The sequence below is a fragment of the Neodiprion pinetum genome, chromosome 5 (genome assembly GCF_021155775.2).
Source record: "Neodiprion pinetum isolate iyNeoPine1 chromosome 5, iyNeoPine1.2, whole genome shotgun sequence".
In the NCBI taxonomy this organism is placed as follows: Eukaryota; Metazoa; Arthropoda; class Insecta; order Hymenoptera; family Diprionidae; genus Neodiprion; species Neodiprion pinetum.
Window position 1 is genome coordinate 30,437,122 of NC_060236.1, and position 17,562 is coordinate 30,454,683.

General features: G+C 37.1%; 1 protein-coding gene across 1 annotated transcript; it reads left to right on the forward strand.

Annotated features, from left to right (window-relative positions):
- Positions 1-323: 323 nt before the first annotated feature.
- On the forward strand, positions 324-17,562 carry LOC124220359 (dual specificity tyrosine-phosphorylation-regulated kinase 2). The gene is made up of 2 exons (XM_046629105.2): positions 324-4,817; positions 15,279-17,562. Exons 1-2 carry the CDS (start codon positions 3,756-3,758, stop codon positions 16,020-16,022), a joined length of 1,806 nt encoding a protein of 601 aa, XP_046485061.1. The 5' UTR covers positions 324-3,755; the 3' UTR covers positions 16,023-17,562.

Sequence of the window (17,562 nt, forward strand, 5' to 3'; positions counted from 1 at the left end):
TACTTTCGGTCCGAAACAGAATGCTACTTTGATTTATTATCTCACGTTATCTGCATGTTACGTTGTTTGTATCGTCACACAAAGTGAACTCGCATTTTGTTTTAGACCGAAAACAAATTATCCGTATAGGTAAGGCATTTATGCATTTTACTGTACATATATTACGAGAAACCATCAAAATGTACAGCTACACTGTATACGTAGATGCTAACCTGCGCGTATAGTTAACAACATTTGCGGCAAGATGGCGCCGTGAGCGGAGAAGAGACCGAATAGTGGGTTCGTGCGACGTTCTGCAATCGCATTAGTAGGTTTTTGGCCTTCCTCGGGGTTCGGTGATCGCGTGCGTGTGTGCGTGGGTGTATTAAGCTGGCGTTTTCTTACGGTCCGAAGGAGCACGCCTCGAGTATTTCTAACAAATTTTCGCCTGTTTATATATGAAAAACTGTGTAACCTGACAATACCCAGTATAAAAATTGACGCACGTAACGGTACCCGACAAAGTACGGGTACACCTCTGAAATATCCGAATCGAAACAGGAACACTAGAACGCGAAAACCCCTGATTTGCACCCCCACAATAAACTAGTGAAAGAACGACCAAAAGATAGTGCACCTGTGCCGGATGTACAGTTACACGCGAGTCGTATACAAAACAAAATAAGAATAATGACCAATTAGGGTTATACGTATACGTATATGCATGCATATCGTACCTGCACACATCTATTTGACGTTTCGAATAGAAAAAAAGATACTCCACTACACTCGTGTTCGGTCTGTTTTCCCCTCTTTTGTTCGAGTGACTCGAATAAAATTAAAAAAAGAAAGAAGATCAAATAAATAGTTAATTAATTATCTTTTCACGCAATAACACACCGAGCGATAGAATAAACAAAGAAATTCGATCAAGATAGATGTATAGAAAGAGAGAGAGCTGGACTGAACAGGGAAAAACAACAGAAGAGTGGTGACATATTGTCTCGCGTTTGAAATAAAAGAGTAACAAAAAACACAGGAGAATTTTCAAATAAATGTTCTCGTGCAACGCGGAAAGCTCTCGCAACGGGCTTAAATACACCCTGTTCGTACGCCCGTCTCTCTGTCTACCCAACACCTTACGGGGGCTACAAAAAGTATAAATATGGTGGATGGTGTGCGTGATGGTTAGCGAACTGGCGCGGGTTCGACGAGGGGCCAAGAAATCATACGGCAGACAGTGACTGTGTGTGGCGTTGGTCGGAAGCTAGAAACGACCCCGACCATCTGAATAATAGTAGAGGTGCGTTGTATGACGAGGACGACGACGACGACGAGGTGGAAATCGAAAAAGAGAAGGAAAAGAAAGAAGCCGCCTCCTTCTCATTCTACCGCTGGTTCATGCTCATTCTACTGACGTTGCCTTTGTCTCATCCGTATTAATCGACAAATGAAAAGTCTATCCGCTACCTGCACAGATATGCCGATCGCGAACATCGTTTTAACACCGAATAGAGTGTGTGGTGGTGGTGGTGTGCGGCTGTGAATGAAATTCGACGTCTGGGATGAATAATAAATAAACAAAAGAATCGGCCTCAGTCGTCCATCTATCATAATTATTACGAATGAATTGTTCAAATTTTTTATCAACTTTTCGAGTACGCGCATGGATACGCGATTTTGTGTGCGTTATGTGATTAATTAATACAGCAAATTTTTAACGTAAATATATATATATGTGTATATATTTGCATAAATACGCCGGTTTGAGGGCGAATTTTATATATGCGAATAGAAAATTGTGCAAAGTGAAATATCGTACCGCAACGAAACACGGAGACAAAGACAATTGATGATAATCATCGCGGTAATGGTGATAGGTGTTTTTCAACCTCAAGTCGTGATAAAACTGCCCAAAGGAATTTTATTGTGAAGAATATATGATATAAATAAAATCATAATCGACGTACGAAACTTTCGAAAAGAAGAACGACGATCTCAGATAAGACGCTGAAGTAAAACGTGAACGAATGATAACAGATTTGACGCACGTAACTTGAATTGTCAGTCATACATAAATATACATATGCTGTTTGATATATTGCGTGCGTGTGTGTGAGTGAATGAGTGAGTGACCGAGTGTCTGTGTGCGTGCGTATAATTTCGGATGTACGAAGTCGGAGAAATCAATCTGTCGGATTTAACCAATGAAAACTGGAGGATATCTAATTCGTGACTGAAACATATATTGCACTGCCAGGGTTAAGGTGAATACATATGATCATATTGACACTTCAAATTATACGTACGCTAACGCGTAACTCTGTGTGCGGAGAAGAGAAATGATCGATATTGATACAGGTTCTCAACGGTGTGCGTGATTGAAAAGTAAAGTGGAAGTGTGACCACTCTTGCTGTTTACCTGTAAACCGAGAAACAAGTGAGCGCCGGATTTGATACGATTAAATAGTGAATACTTATTTTCGTTCTCCGACGGTGATAAAAGTAATAAATAATAATATTAACCACAATAGTAGGAGAATAAAGAAAGCGCGAAGCGGGAGAGACTGAGAAAAACAATGAAAAACAATTGAATGGAGCGAAGTCATCAAACTTGGTCGGCCGGCCTCGTGCCAACAACCTCTCGGCTAAACGCGTGCATCTCATAATGCGTTTGTCCTCCTCGTTTACCATAGAGTATAAAATTAGACGTTCGAATCAACGTTTGAAATTTTTTCTCAAAAATATACGACGGACAAAACAAAAGAGATAGGTAATACAATCGGTTTATTAATTGTTGTTTAACGAAAATAAAGGGAAATATTAATTCAAATAAATGAACAAATAAATAAGTGAATCATAAGTGACATTTTAATAACAATCGACGATCCTATTTCAAAGTGTTGTTTCATATGAGTGTAGAAACTCGTTTTCCATAGTTCCTTACTGCATTTAAGCGGGCAATTTGAAATAGATATTTTGTATTTCAAATTGAGACTAACACTAACCGATTTCCGTGATCTTTTTATACGTTACGATTTTCATAATAAAAACGCGCAAGTATCTCTGTTTGAAGAAAATAGATTCAAACTTCGTCTAGTCTACCACATTTTTTGCATCGTTTTATTTTTCGTTTGACACTTCATTACTTGTTTTTGTTTCGTTTTATTTCTCTCTATTTAAATTATTTCATTGAAAGTACTTGTCCAATCGTTTCATCTTCATTTTTCTTTTTCGTTGTAAAAAGAAAACAACAAAAAAATTCCAAAAAAAAAAAAAAAAAAAAATAAAGAGGGAAAGAAACACTTTTGAAATCGTGATATAAACCAACGCTACTGCCTCTGCAATCGACGATCTCAATAAACCACAGTCACACAACTTAAATATCGCAAGACAGCAGGTGTAGAAACAAGAGGAAAAAGAAAAATAGAAAAGCTCTGTTCTCGGTTTTTTGTTTTGTTTTTTCTTCTCATTTAAAGTGAACATCCGCGTCTCGCCTATCAGTATAATAATCGAACAAATATATTACCGTAAAATTGAGACTGAAAACTTAACAACAAATCTCTCTATCACGTTTTAAATAAGCCGAAGTAAAAAGTTTTTCCCTTCGACGATATAATTAAATAAAATAAATACATAATAATTTTTCTAAACAAAAAAAAAAAAAAAATCATTGTAATAAATATGAGCAGGATAGAATAAATACTAACCGAAGGGAAGAACGCGATAAATATTAAATATTACAAAAAAAAAATTACAATTCTAAATGGGCACAAATGACTAGCTTAGCACTAGTTAGTAGTTTTATCGAGATGCCGCTATCAAGACCGAACGCGTTTGTACCATCGAACGCGATATCGACGCAGACATACATCTCGACAAACGAAAGTAACCACTTGCCCCCGTTAAAAGGGGGCAGTCTAGTCTTGAAACAGGGTGAATCGCCCCAGAGTCACTCGGCGCACGGAAGTACGCACTTGCCAAGTTTGGGTTCGAGCGCTAACAACAGCCTGCAAAACCTTCCTAGCAATTCGGACAGCCTGAACATCAGCCTGAGTTCTCACACGAGCCATACGAGCCACAATTCTAGCTGCCACAATTCCCATTCCCAACCAAACAGCCAGTCGAGCAGTCCTATGGTGAAAAATGGCAGGACGGAAGGAAACTCTACGGTTGGCGGAAAGCCTGCGACAACAATCGCGACTCCCGACACAGTTATGAAACTCTACATGAAGTACCTTACGCCGCATGAACATCACGAGATATTCAACTATCCGCAGATATACTACATCGGAGCTAACGCTAAGAAGCGACCGGGGATCATCGGGATCGCTGCTAACAACAACGGGTACGACAACGACCAGGGATCGTACATTCACATCACTCACGATCACGTAGCCTACAGATATGAGGTACTCAAGGTAATCGGCAAGGGTTCGTTTGGTCAGGTCGTCAAGGCCTATGATCACAAGACCCAGGAACACGTCGCGCTTAAGATGGTCAGGAACGAGAAGAGATTCTATCGACAGGCTCAGGAGGAGATTAGAATATTGAAGAATTTGAAGGAACAGGATAAGGACAATACAATGAACATTATACACATGTACGATTCGTTTTCGTTCAGAAATCATATGTGCATCACCTTCGAACTGCTTAGTATTAATCTTTACGAACTCATTAAGAAGAACAAGTTTCAAGGCTTCAGCCTCGCTCTTGTTAGAAAGTTTTCACACTCTCTGCTACAGTGCCTCGACGCTCTCTATAAGAACAAAATCATTCACTGCGACATGAAGCCTGAAAACGTCCTCCTCAAACAACAGGGACGCAGCGGTATCAAGGTCAGTTTATATTCATATTATACAGTACTCACTGTTTTATTGATTGGCTCAATTGTATTCAAGTACAAATGTGTCGGATGTATCTCTCACAGTCAAGTTCGAACTTCGACTATTGTTGTAGTTTCACATTCGATCCATCGCTCTGTCGTTATTTTGTATAAATTGTCTACGGTTCTTCAATCAAGCCCTTTGTATTAAATTGTATTATATTTCACATGAAAGTGGAGAGATATACTTGACGTTGAAGACGCTTTTCAAAATCACGAATTAAACATCCAACCAAAGCGATAAAATGGTAACTTCGTTGCGAAACGATGATTCTGAAATTAAGGGTTGAGGGTGTAAACTGACTTGATTCCTTGTTCAACTACTCTTTAAAAGCACACTTAACTACCCACCGTGCGTGTGACACGAATAGTGCTGCTGGTTTATTTTTATACTCGAAACAGCAGTATATTTTGAAAAATCCCAATGAGTAAAGAAATGAAAATTCTTCCCGGAAATAAACTCTTCATACTGTTGAAGAAATAAAACCTTGGATTTCAGTTGTACGACGGTGACTTTAATGAACGGCTGCTGTCTGCGAGTGGTTGCATATATAGAAACATGCACACCTTAAAGGGGGAATCTTTAAAGAGCAGAACTCAACTCAAGCAGATTTTCTAATAAGACGCTTTCAGTGAGGCGGTAGTAGACTACTTACTTAGCCTTTCAAAGTGACATCACACAAGCATCAGAATTTATGGATAATGTCTCTTTACGCCTCGACGCTGTCATCGATGAATTAGTCATTTCAAGATTTTACATCTTTCGGATTCAAAATTTTCATTCAAGATAAAATCTACTTCTGTACAATAATTACAATATTTCTTCTCATCTCAAGTTTGCACCATAAACGAGAAAGAATAACAAAAATAAATCAATTTGTCTCTAGTAAGAAGTTCTCTGACGTCATATTGATTTGACACACTGTGCTGATCTGTGAAAAGTACTGTGATATTTTATTCAATAATTAGTGAATATTTAACACTGACAGTACAATTTCAATTATTTTTGCATGCTGTGTTAATTGTACTCGTATTTATCTGAAAAATACTTTGCACAAATTGGTCCGATCTACTAATGAAACTTAACTATTCTTTGGTATTCATGTTTGGTAAAAGAGTCTTTTCAATAGTGCGCATTATGCACAGTACTTTGAAAGATCAGTCAACTTCGTTAGGTGTACGATAAAAAAAAAAAAAAAGAATCCTGGTAAAACGAATATCTACTTTATCGACGCTTGAGATTCGATTGTCTCCCAATTTTCATGATTCTTTCGACTTCTCGGAGAGCTTCAAGTTAATCCGTTTTAGGAACAGACCGCGAATGTCTTTGGCTGAGAAATGAACCCTCCCGAGTTCCTCTCTCCGAGTAAAAGTATTATTTTCTCCTTTCAAAATATAGATAGAGTGTGCTCTGGGTGAATCTTTGGTCTAGGCTAGGGGAAAACTTATGGCACCCTCTCTTCTCTTTTCTTTCTTTTCTTCCTCGGGTTTCCCGTCTAAATGTGTACCACTTCTATAAATATACTGTACTTAAAGCTTCCCGAGTAATATAGATATGTATATACATATATATGCATATATATATCTACTATACGTACTTAAAAAAGTTATCTATACCTCATCTTTCGAGAATGTCCTTTACCCTTCGAGTCATAGTGGTAAGTATTCTTACCACCTATTTTATATCCATTTTTTGTATATTTAAAGAACTTTTCAACACATTTCTTTGCGGTTTTTTTCTATTTCTGATAGTATACTAATAGGTTTTCAATACTCGAAAGTGATTGTTGCGATATAATGTAACTTGTTATTGTTAGAAACAAATTGATTGGAAAATATGTATCAGTGTTCGGGGCCTCTAATTACGAATCTGAATATAGATTTTGAAAATTCAAGATTGGCGGATGCAATATGGTGGATGGAAATTTGAAATTCAATCGAATCCGGAGAAAAAACTCTGTCCAGGAGTTTTTGGGTTCGCCGATTACGAGTCTGAAACCAGATATCGAAAATTCAGTATGGCGAATCCAAACATGGAGTGTGTTGACCGTATTCGATCAAATTTCAAATTTTCGTCCACCACATAGGATCCGCCATTTTGAATTTTCAGAATCTAATTTCAGATTTGTAATCAGCGACCCCGAAAACTGCCTAAAGTTTTTCGGCCGGATTTGATTAAATTTGAAATTTTTGTCCGCCATCTTCAAATTTTGAAATCTGATTTCATATCCGCAATCAGCGACCATGAAAACCGTAGAATACCATCTTGTTATAAAAGTTGACTCGGCACAATAATGCGTGACTCGAGGGTTAAAAGAAGCATTTTTTTTTTTCACCTCTATCTTATTAGATTTTCTTCTTTGTCCTTACTGGTGTTCGAATTTACAAGTATGATTATCATTTTCAACGTAAGATTTCTCATACACTTTATAATATCTCTACGGAAAAAGACAACGAGTCACAAGTAAAACCTGTGTGCAAAGATGCGAGCGAAGAACAAAGAAACGATTTTCCGGTAACTGAAGAAAAAACACTGAATTCTGACAGCCATCTATTTATATTCCTTTCTCATTTCTTTCCTTTCCTTTTATTCTTCTCCTTTATGTTTAACTATACATATACCTATACATACACACTTACTCACGGTCGAGTTGTTTAACTGCTGTATGTATGCATGTTATATTTTTAGACAGCTTCGGACGAAAGACTTCCTGGGAATAAACTGGCCTATCCTAATTTTGTTTCCTTGTCATTAGATTTTTGTCGTTGTGTCGTTGTCGTTGTTGTTGTTGTTATTTTTATTATTATTATTATTATTATTATTATCGTCGATATTGTCGTTGCTATTTTAAATTTATTACATTATCGAAGTTAATTCTATTCTATACAGTATTTTCTGCTAAGTTTTGCATCAATTTATCAATTTCAAAATCCCGAAATTTTTTCTTGGCAATAGAAAGCGGCTTGATAAAATATATCCACAGTTCTATTTATTGCACTCGGAATTACTCCTCTTCTGCATGTCCGCTGGCTTTCAATTCCTATAGCGCGGAAAAATTCTTTTTCTTTTAAATCCAATACGCTTGCCGTTGCTGCTGCCCAATCCTAATAAAATTTAATAAACGGCCGATTTGTCCGTGAAGTGTCAAATACAAGTTTATCGAATCAATTTGAAGCGACAGAATGACGAGGTTGACCTTTGTGACTTTAACGTCGCGATGCATTTTTGAGAAATATTTTTATCTCTCAAATTTATAAAGATGGTTTGAAACTTTAGTAAACCATAGTACAGTAGTACAGATTATTATGACGCTCGTATATCTCGTTGGAAACTAAGTTACTTCAAAGTAATTTTGATTATATCACATTAACATCTGTAAGACGTTATATTTTATTTTCTATGATTTGGGGATGCAGTAAATATTTGCAATTAATGTATAAGTTTGCATTTTTCTTTATCCTTTGACATTTATCGTCGCGCATTTAAGCTAATATTCACCGTCATATTTACACAATTTATTTATGGACACGTGTACATGTCCCGTTGTGTTGTGTTTGAAATAATGATTTTTTTTTGTCATGTTTATTTATTGCTTGGTCGGTAGTCGTCAATCTTCGACGGCGATGTTTTGTTGCTGCTGCTTGCTGTACACATCTTTTGCCTTACCTGCTGCAAAGCTGCCCTTATGACTCTTTGCTAAATTCAATTCCAGATTACTGTCGCAAACTGGTTTTGCCAGTCCTCTTGGTAACCGACAACTTTGTTGTGACCTCACAACACTGCCGGGGATATAGTGTCGAGGCTAAGAAATTATAACGTATATTATACTCTGGCGTATACATATATAATATGTCACTTGTATTTTTACAGGGTGTTTCAGTATCGCGCTCACGTGTTCCGTTAAGAGGATGCCATAGGCACTCGTTACCGACCGAGTAAAATGTCCCTTATTTTGGTTTTAGACGATCCTTACTGACCGAGCAAAACATCCCTTATTTTGGCTACGGTCAGTCTTTATCGACCGAGTAAAATGTCCCTTATTCTGGTTGTAGACAGTCCTTACCGACCGAGAAAAATGTCCCTTATTTTGGCTATAGTCAGTCCTTGCCGGTCGAGTAGAATATCTATTATTTTTACTATAATCAGAACCTGAACATCACTGACATGAAATTACGACTGAGAATAAATCTCAAATTGTTATGTTGCGAGAATAACGGCAGGAAATATTTTACTTACAATTAGCAGTTATTCGATCAGAGGACTACATTTTATGGCATTATTTTCGTCTTCTGTCCAGCATTACATGATGTATAATTACATAGGTTCCGATAGTAGTCAAAATAACTGATGTTCTACTCGGTCGGTAAACATTGATTATACCATCCTCTTAATACCACAGCCGCAGAACTAAAAACAGGTTGCAATCTTGCTTTTTTTCAATTTAGATGATTATTATTATTATTTTTTTTTTTAACTGTCGTTTCTCTTCGTGCAAATCAATTATTCGATGTGTTTAATTCCTCGTGTTTTCTTTCGTTCTTCTCTTGTATATAAAACAAATTTCAAGAGTATACGAGTAAAAATACTCGTTCCTAATGCCGCGGTTATCGTAAAATTTGTTTCAACTCTCTGCGCGACGGATTTAGAATCTCTTCTTTCCGTTTCGAGTTAGGCTAATTTTTTGCTTCTTCTTCCGTCAACTTCTGCTTTTATTGGCCTGGCAACGTCGTCTGTTACAGACGCTTCTTCCGGTCAGTTTTTCAGGTTGTTCAAATTGCCGATCGTAAAGATATTTTCATTCTTTTTTACACCCCTTTTTTTTTATAGTCCACATTCTCTCCTTCGATTATCGCGCGTCATTGAAAGCTAAGCTAAGACAGCTGTATATACAAACAAAACTGAGTTACGTTAATGCAGTTATGATTTCTACCGTTAGTTGACGAATTTTTTGTATTATAGCGCACTGATAGTAAATAATTCTTCTAATTCACAACATTAAGAATTGAATTTCATTTGAAACGTGTTAAATGTATTAATCTACAGGATTCATTTTCGTTTCACCTTGTGCAATTGTTTACGTATACTTGTAACACGTAAGAATAACAAAAAAAAATCGATACAATTGTTTTTTTTTTTTTTTCTCCTTGAGGAAAAAGAACTAATTGAACAGAAAAATTGGAATAATTTCTAGTTTTGGACAGTATAACAATGAACCATTACAGCACCTCTTCTACTCGTTCTTCCGGTTTCTTAACCTTGACGATTGGATCGCGATACCGGACTAATAATAATTATGCACGTGAGGATTTTATTAACTCTCAAATTCCCCTGCATTGTCTTTGACCTAGTTAAATTAATAACTCAATCCATCGGTCGTCAATGAGCTACGTGAAACAAGAGACACATTCAACTCGATGATGTTGCGTATGAGACCATATTCAAAGAGTTCGTATACCCTACGATATAAGCCTGTGTACGAATATATATTTATTTTTTTAATTTTTTATTAATTTGCTACTCTTGCAAGTAGTACGCGACCGATGACCTTGATACTACATCGCTTTACACTGTACAGTCATTGCTTTATAAATCTGTATAGTGTATAATAATACTCAAGGTTTGATTAACACTACGCAGTACAACGTACTCCGTGTTATTGTAAAATATATTTGTTTTTTTTTTTTTTTTTTTTTTATCATTATCATCGTCGTTGGGATTTAAATAAGTTTTCTTCTTCCGCGTGTACAATATATTATTCGCGGTCTTTCTTCTTTTCGATTCATTCGTCATAGGATTGATCGAACAATTCTTAATTAATTGCCGGACAATCGAGCAGCGCGGATAAGAAGTAATACAAAAGACGAAAAGAATCACAAAGATTAGCGGTTGGACCGCGTTTAATGAAACTCTTCAATTCGCACATCTAAACGGTTTTCTAATCGTTTATAGCAACCAATCATCGACCTTTCTCCAGTATTTTTACTCTCCGTCAGCAGTGATTATACACACGAAATTTTATATTTAGATTTTTCGGCTATGCTAAACATTGAAAATATGTTTTAAAAAACGGTGTATATATATATATACATAGACAGAATACAGTTCTGATTATTAAATGAAAACAAATTTTGTACCCGTTATAACTTAATATTTTTATTCTTATCAAAAGCAAGAGATTTGCTGCAGACGGACATTTCAAGTATCTGAATATTGACTATCTTGGGTTACTATGTATGTACAAGTATCCGTGTCTTATCTATAGATATGTCAATAGAATTATATAGATTCCGGAACATATATAAGGTAAATGAGTGTTGATCTATAACGGATTTATTATCGTATCGTAGAACGATCGTTATAATCTCTGGATATGCTAGATGAACGATGAAAAGGATTCCACACAATTTCTCGAATCAGTTCCGCAACCAAAGATAAAATACCGCGGGTATAACGACTTGTTAGATTGACACGTATTCTAAGGTTAGATTCGACGGTCATGGGTTATGTTACGTTTATTGAGATTGAGTTTGTTTCGCGCTCGGCCGACTGTGGCGCTGTAGGTTTCCCTGCGTTGCCAACATAACTGTCTAGTGTAAAAAATTAGCGGTCTCAGATTCGTTGTCCCCAAGTGTACATATCATATACTTACAATTCCGATACATATATTTATATATATATACCGCGTTTGCAATCCTCAGACAGCCTACTTTCCCCCGGCAGTTCGATTTATTTTATATAGTTTAATTGTTACGTTGTTGAAAAATTGATATTCTTAAAAATAAAAAGAAACGTCCTCACTAATTCAAGCTTTCAGTTTTTTTTGTCGTAAAATCTTGCAAAACAATCATTTTCATCGCACAGTCTTATAAAATGCCTCGCATTCGCGGTGATTTTCTAATTCGTCAAAAAACTAATGTTCAGATCTTGTAAGAGCAAAAACATAAAAAGGGGGGGGACGAAAATATTTCTCTAATCTGAAACAATAAAATAATTTACATACGTACATAGAGTTATATACGGTATACACTCATATCTATGTTCAATACAGTGTATCTTATATACTTGTGATATATTTCAACTGAGAAGGGACACATTTATACGTATTTTAGTCGAATCGATAAAATCAATGTGGGACCACGAAAATAACTGTGCTTGAAATTCATAAGGTAACGGTGTGTGCGTTTATGTATATACATTTGTACACACATATATATATATAATACATTCGGACTTATGCCTGCGTATACCGTTTGCCACGTATAAAGATAAATTATTTTCAGTAATAAGCTCTGTGAGCTGAATGCATACATACATATAATATATTAATAACATGCATCGTAATACGTACATAAATATTGAACGGTAAAAATGGAAACAAAAATTAAAATATTTATAATCCACGTTTCGTTTTACTCGTGTTGTTGTTATAATGAAGAAATTGGAAATTGAGGGGCTTTGCTAATTGGATTCAAAGAAACAGTAATTAACCGGCACTGTGATGACCCGATCATTTTCTCCCATCCCTTTATCGCTCATTGATTGTATTATTAATATCATTGTTATTATTATTATTGAAATATATATGTAAACTTGAATACAAGAGCCAAAGAGTTTAATAGAAATGTTAATTGATCCATTTTAATGATTAGACTTTGCGAAGTAAGGTTTCTTTACGTTGTGTATACCGTGACTCGGCAAGTTTGAATTATCAACTATTTTAGTTAGGGCTTGGAAAAGAGAAAAATAAAAAGTAATAAAAAATAATCACTTAACGTCCTTGACGTAATACTCAGGTTTATTTATTCCGGTTGACATAATTGGTTCTTTGTACACAAAGATAAACCACCATGTGAATTTCAACTTCCGTAGTTGATTGTTAGACCTCACCTCCGATCTATTTCAATCGTTTATTATTTCTTTTCTCCTCTCCATCTGAACCGGAAATCTCTTGTGGTTATTAATAGACATAAAGTGTAACATGAATATAATAGTGTTGATGTTATATATATATATATATATATTAGACTACGTTTTAGATAAGGTGCAATTTTTTTTTTTTATTTTTTTTTCACATATACTAGGTGGTAAAGACTAATGTTCAGACCTCGTTTCGGCAAAAAGATAATAAAAATATTGCTCCAATTTGAAACATTCTAATATTTCTTACACAGGCTTATCATTTCTTTCGCCAATATCCTAATATACATATATGTATATGCTTCGAGCTTGCAAGCTCTGGTGAAAGTGAATAACGGTTTGCAAGTGTAATAAAATTTGCATACAAACTTTTGCGGACGTGTAATAGTAGGAAAAAAAAGAAAAAAAAAAAAAAATGTCGGGGATTATTATACTTGAAGTATTATAGTTACGTTTTATCCTACCGTGCGAATCTCCTGCATCAGAAAATGTAAGACTGTACCTACATACCTAATAATAAAACACGAGAACGACGACCACTGGCATCATCTAAGAATTCTAACAACTAGCGAAAATATATAATACATATCGCGTCTGGACTAGTTTTCGCACGTGGTGTACTTCTCCACCTCGACGACGGGATCATAGACCCGTAGACATATCTGCACGTTTTTTTTTCTTCCCCCCCCTTTGCTTACATCTAGTGAGTGAAAACTTGGCAGACGTGCAACGACGCTCTGTGAAAACTTTTTTTTTTTCCTATTTTTTTTTTTTATTTAACAGAACCAATTTGTAGACCCCTTTAATAGAGGAACGTTTTGTATTTAAGGAGGCCACTATCCTTCATTGCAAATATATGTATATTAACGAAAGATACTTTACGCATGTACGAAGTATCGATGTTGGTTTCTTAAATTTGCTTAGAAATAACAGGCAGATAGTGGTTTAATTATATTATCTAAATAATTGAGCGGCATCTGTTAGCTTCAAATATATTGATTCGTACAGTTTACTGAATCTATTTCGTGTGGATGAAGTCTAGCCAAATTTCACCAGATCAATAGAGGCGCTATTCGATGAAATCCAAAGGTGATGTTGACCTGCCGTTTGATACGATGTTTGATAAACTGTTTTTTATCTCCCAAGTTATTTGTAGTATTGCTGTGCGATTGATCGATTAATCGGCAGCTTCGATTGGTCGTTTTTCTAATTAATCGATTAATCAACGGTTTCGATTAATCGGCAGTTTCGATTCATGTACCGATTGAGCTGCAGAATTATTATTAGGCAACTTCGATTAATCGATTAATCGAAAAAAATGATTAATCGAAGCTATCGATTAATCTCATAGCACTAATTTGTACATGTTTTTTCATACTAAACTTTTTCTAACCAACCTAATATCTCAGGGACTAAAAACAGACATCTAGAAAGTTGTTGGACAACCAGCTGAGGAAATGTAAAAAAGATTTATATTATCTTTTTTCGAATCATTGATCGCAGCCTTTCGGACTATAGTTTGCGATCGTTTTTCATTTGCAATTTAAATACTAATTCGATAGGTAAAATAGTATAATATTGTAAAACTTAATTCTACCGTTGTTCAAAATCAGCCACCTTCGTTGTTGAGTAAAAATAATCGAACTTGTCATGAGGAATTAACGACCTATTAATCTGCAAAAGATCCGTTAGATTTCTTCAAACACGTTACAACACAGTCGTGACATAACTCCGTGGTGAAAAACGTGTAATCTCATGTACACCCACGCGCAAACCATCAGCAATGATTTGTTGCTTTCAATGCTATAATTGGTACAGATTTTCTTCTCTCCGAGTCGCGCACGCAGGCTAGGCGAGTGGAAAATTTGTTTCGCGACATACGCACAGTGTCGTCTTTTTCTTCTCGACTATAGATAGACATGCCTTAATAATGGAACCAGCGTCAGAGTAGTTATAATAATCTCGTTAAACGGGAAATCGCGGCCCGGTATACGAAGGCTAAGAATTTACTGTTTCTAGGTCTGTCGAGATGAAACTGTGAAACTTGGCTGATCGAGCGTCTCATTGCGCATGCGCGAGATTTATCGTCTTTTAACGCAGGTTTGCCAACTCAAAATAATTCAGCTGTCAAACGGAGCTCGTTGAGGTTACGTCGGTGACGCGAATGTTTTTAGGTTAACCGTATTTCGGATAGTTGACGTAGTGATTCAAGGAGGCTAGGAAAACTCTTATTATCATCAATTCGCCAATTGACGCGGAAGAGTTTCACATCTCACACCCCGTTTCGATCCAAGTTGGCAACCCTGCGACGTGTTCCAATCTCGCCTACCAGTAGAGTTGGATTATTTTGTGTTCGGGAGTCGATCGCTCGTCATGCCGAGTTTCACTGTTTCAGCTCTCGGTGTAAAAACAAACCAAATCTTTGGTTTATCCGCCTAAGTTGCCGATGAAAAATGCCGAATGTATCTAACCTCTCCTTGTATAATCTGTTCCCAGGTGATTGATTTCGGCTCAAGCTGTTACGAACACCAACGAGTGTACACGTATATACAGAGCAGATTTTACCGAGCGCCCGAAGTGATATTGGGAGCTAGATACGGGATGCCGATTGACATGTGGAGTCTGGGTTGTATACTGGCGGAGATGTTCACCGGTTTCCCCCTCCTACCAGGCGAAGACGAGGCCGATCAGCTGGCCTGCATAATAGAGCTGCTGGGCATGCCGCCTCAGAGGTTGCTCGACAGTGCTAAGAGGTCGCGGAACTTCATAAGCTCGAAGGGGTACCCGAGGTACTGCACGGCAACTACGATGAGCGACGGGACGACAATGCTCAGTGGCGGCCTCTCGCGTCGGGGGAAAAGAAGGGGTCCTCCAGGATCGAAGGAGCTGAAGAGGGCGCTGAAGGGATGCGAAGACGCCTACTTTCTCGACTTCATACGAAAGTGCCTAGAGTGGGATCCCGAGCTTCGGATGACGCCGAATAAGGCGTTGAAGCACAACTGGCTTAGGAGGAGGCTGCCCAAACCGCCTGGTGAAAAAAATGACTCTCAACAACAGCAGCAGCAGCAGCAGCAACAGCAACAGCAACAGCAGCAAAACGCTGTGCCGGTAACAGCGCCAACTTCCGGACTGAGGACACCCGCTTCCGGAAGTAGAAACTCTAGCAAAACAACGTCGATTCCGCCGTTAAGTTGGCGGACGGACGCGGATTTACGATCTATGCTTAAGAATTACAAATAGTACGAGATTTACCAGTCGAGTTATGGATAGTTGCGGTTGTTACTATTGTCATTATTGTGTCATCGATATGTTTGATCATCGTCGTTGCATACCTGCTGCATATGACGTCGGTTCATCATTATCGGGTCATTGCTTGTACAATGTCGTACTGCGATGACCAAAACAAAAATTGAAAGAAAAAAATACCGCGGACTAGTTTTTCTTTCTTTCTTGATTTGTTTTGGAGACTATGGGAACTTGACGAGTACGTCTGCACGGTATAGCCCTGGACTCTTTACACCCTCATTAACATGTGACAATTGTTTGGACGGCGTCCGTCAGACGAGTAGTATAGATTAAGTGATGAACGGCGGCTACGTGCGAATGACAAATTCGAATTTTAACTGTCTCTGCGTTTTTCTAAAAAAAAAAAAAAAAAAACGCAAGACGTTTATTTTAGACTCGACCCAAATTAAGGATTTTAGCGTTTTGACTAACTCCAGCGTGCTGGCGGTACTACAAACTCAATTAACAAGAGGCTGGATATCGTTTTCCTTTTTTCCTCTATTTCTCTCTCTCTCTCTCTCTCTCTCTCTCTCTCCCCCCCTCTCTCTACCCCTTTTTTTGTTATACCCAGTGATTGTGCAGGGTCTAATACATATTGTCTAATATTGCGATTGACATAAATAAAATATCTATCTATCTATCTATGTCTCTCTCTTTCGCTCTCTCGAGATGTCTTGTGTTAGGTGAATTTAATATTGAACGAGATGAGATCGCTTCGCCGTCACATCTGCGTTTCTCTTTCGTCTGTAAATTCCCAAGAGAGGTACAGAAGGCTTCGTGACTAAGGCAGCAGTTTCAACTTGGGTCAGTTTTCTTTTTCGAACATAAAACCAGTGTCGTTCATATATGTATGTATAGAGTTTTCTTAAAACCCGACCATTGCAAACGGACCACTCAAAATCTCAATGCCCTGACCTGCTGCAGCTTTTGAGCCATCTTGGATCATATCCAGACTTTTGTAATGCATGTTTCTCATCACGTCACATGTGCAGTAAACACCTAAGTTATATGGCAATTAATATGAACCGACTGGTCGGTTTATTCTCGACCGAAATCGGCCCTTCAATACAGACCGGGGTAAAGTATTTTTGTAAGTAAAATACTCAGCAACAGAAAATTGGCTTCAACGTTGAACCGAGAAAAAATATTTCTTACTACGACAACGGTTGTCAGTATCGTTGACATTACAGAAAAATGTGGTACAATTGAATGTTTAACGTCATTTTAATTGTCAATAGATAAACGAGATGGAGGATTGTTCATTCCATGGAACGTGGAAAAAGTTCGAAAGATATTTCTTGTCCTGATACTTGATATCTTTTAGCTGCTGCGTTGACGAGGCTACAAATTCAGGTGTCTTAACTAAATTTTATCGTAAAATTCAGTGCAGTAAACTTTGTTGCTGGTTGACTGTGCGAATATAAAGTGGTGTAATAAAATAGACCGTGAATGCTAGTGACGCTCGTTAAGTTTCATTATATGCAATGAAAGAAGA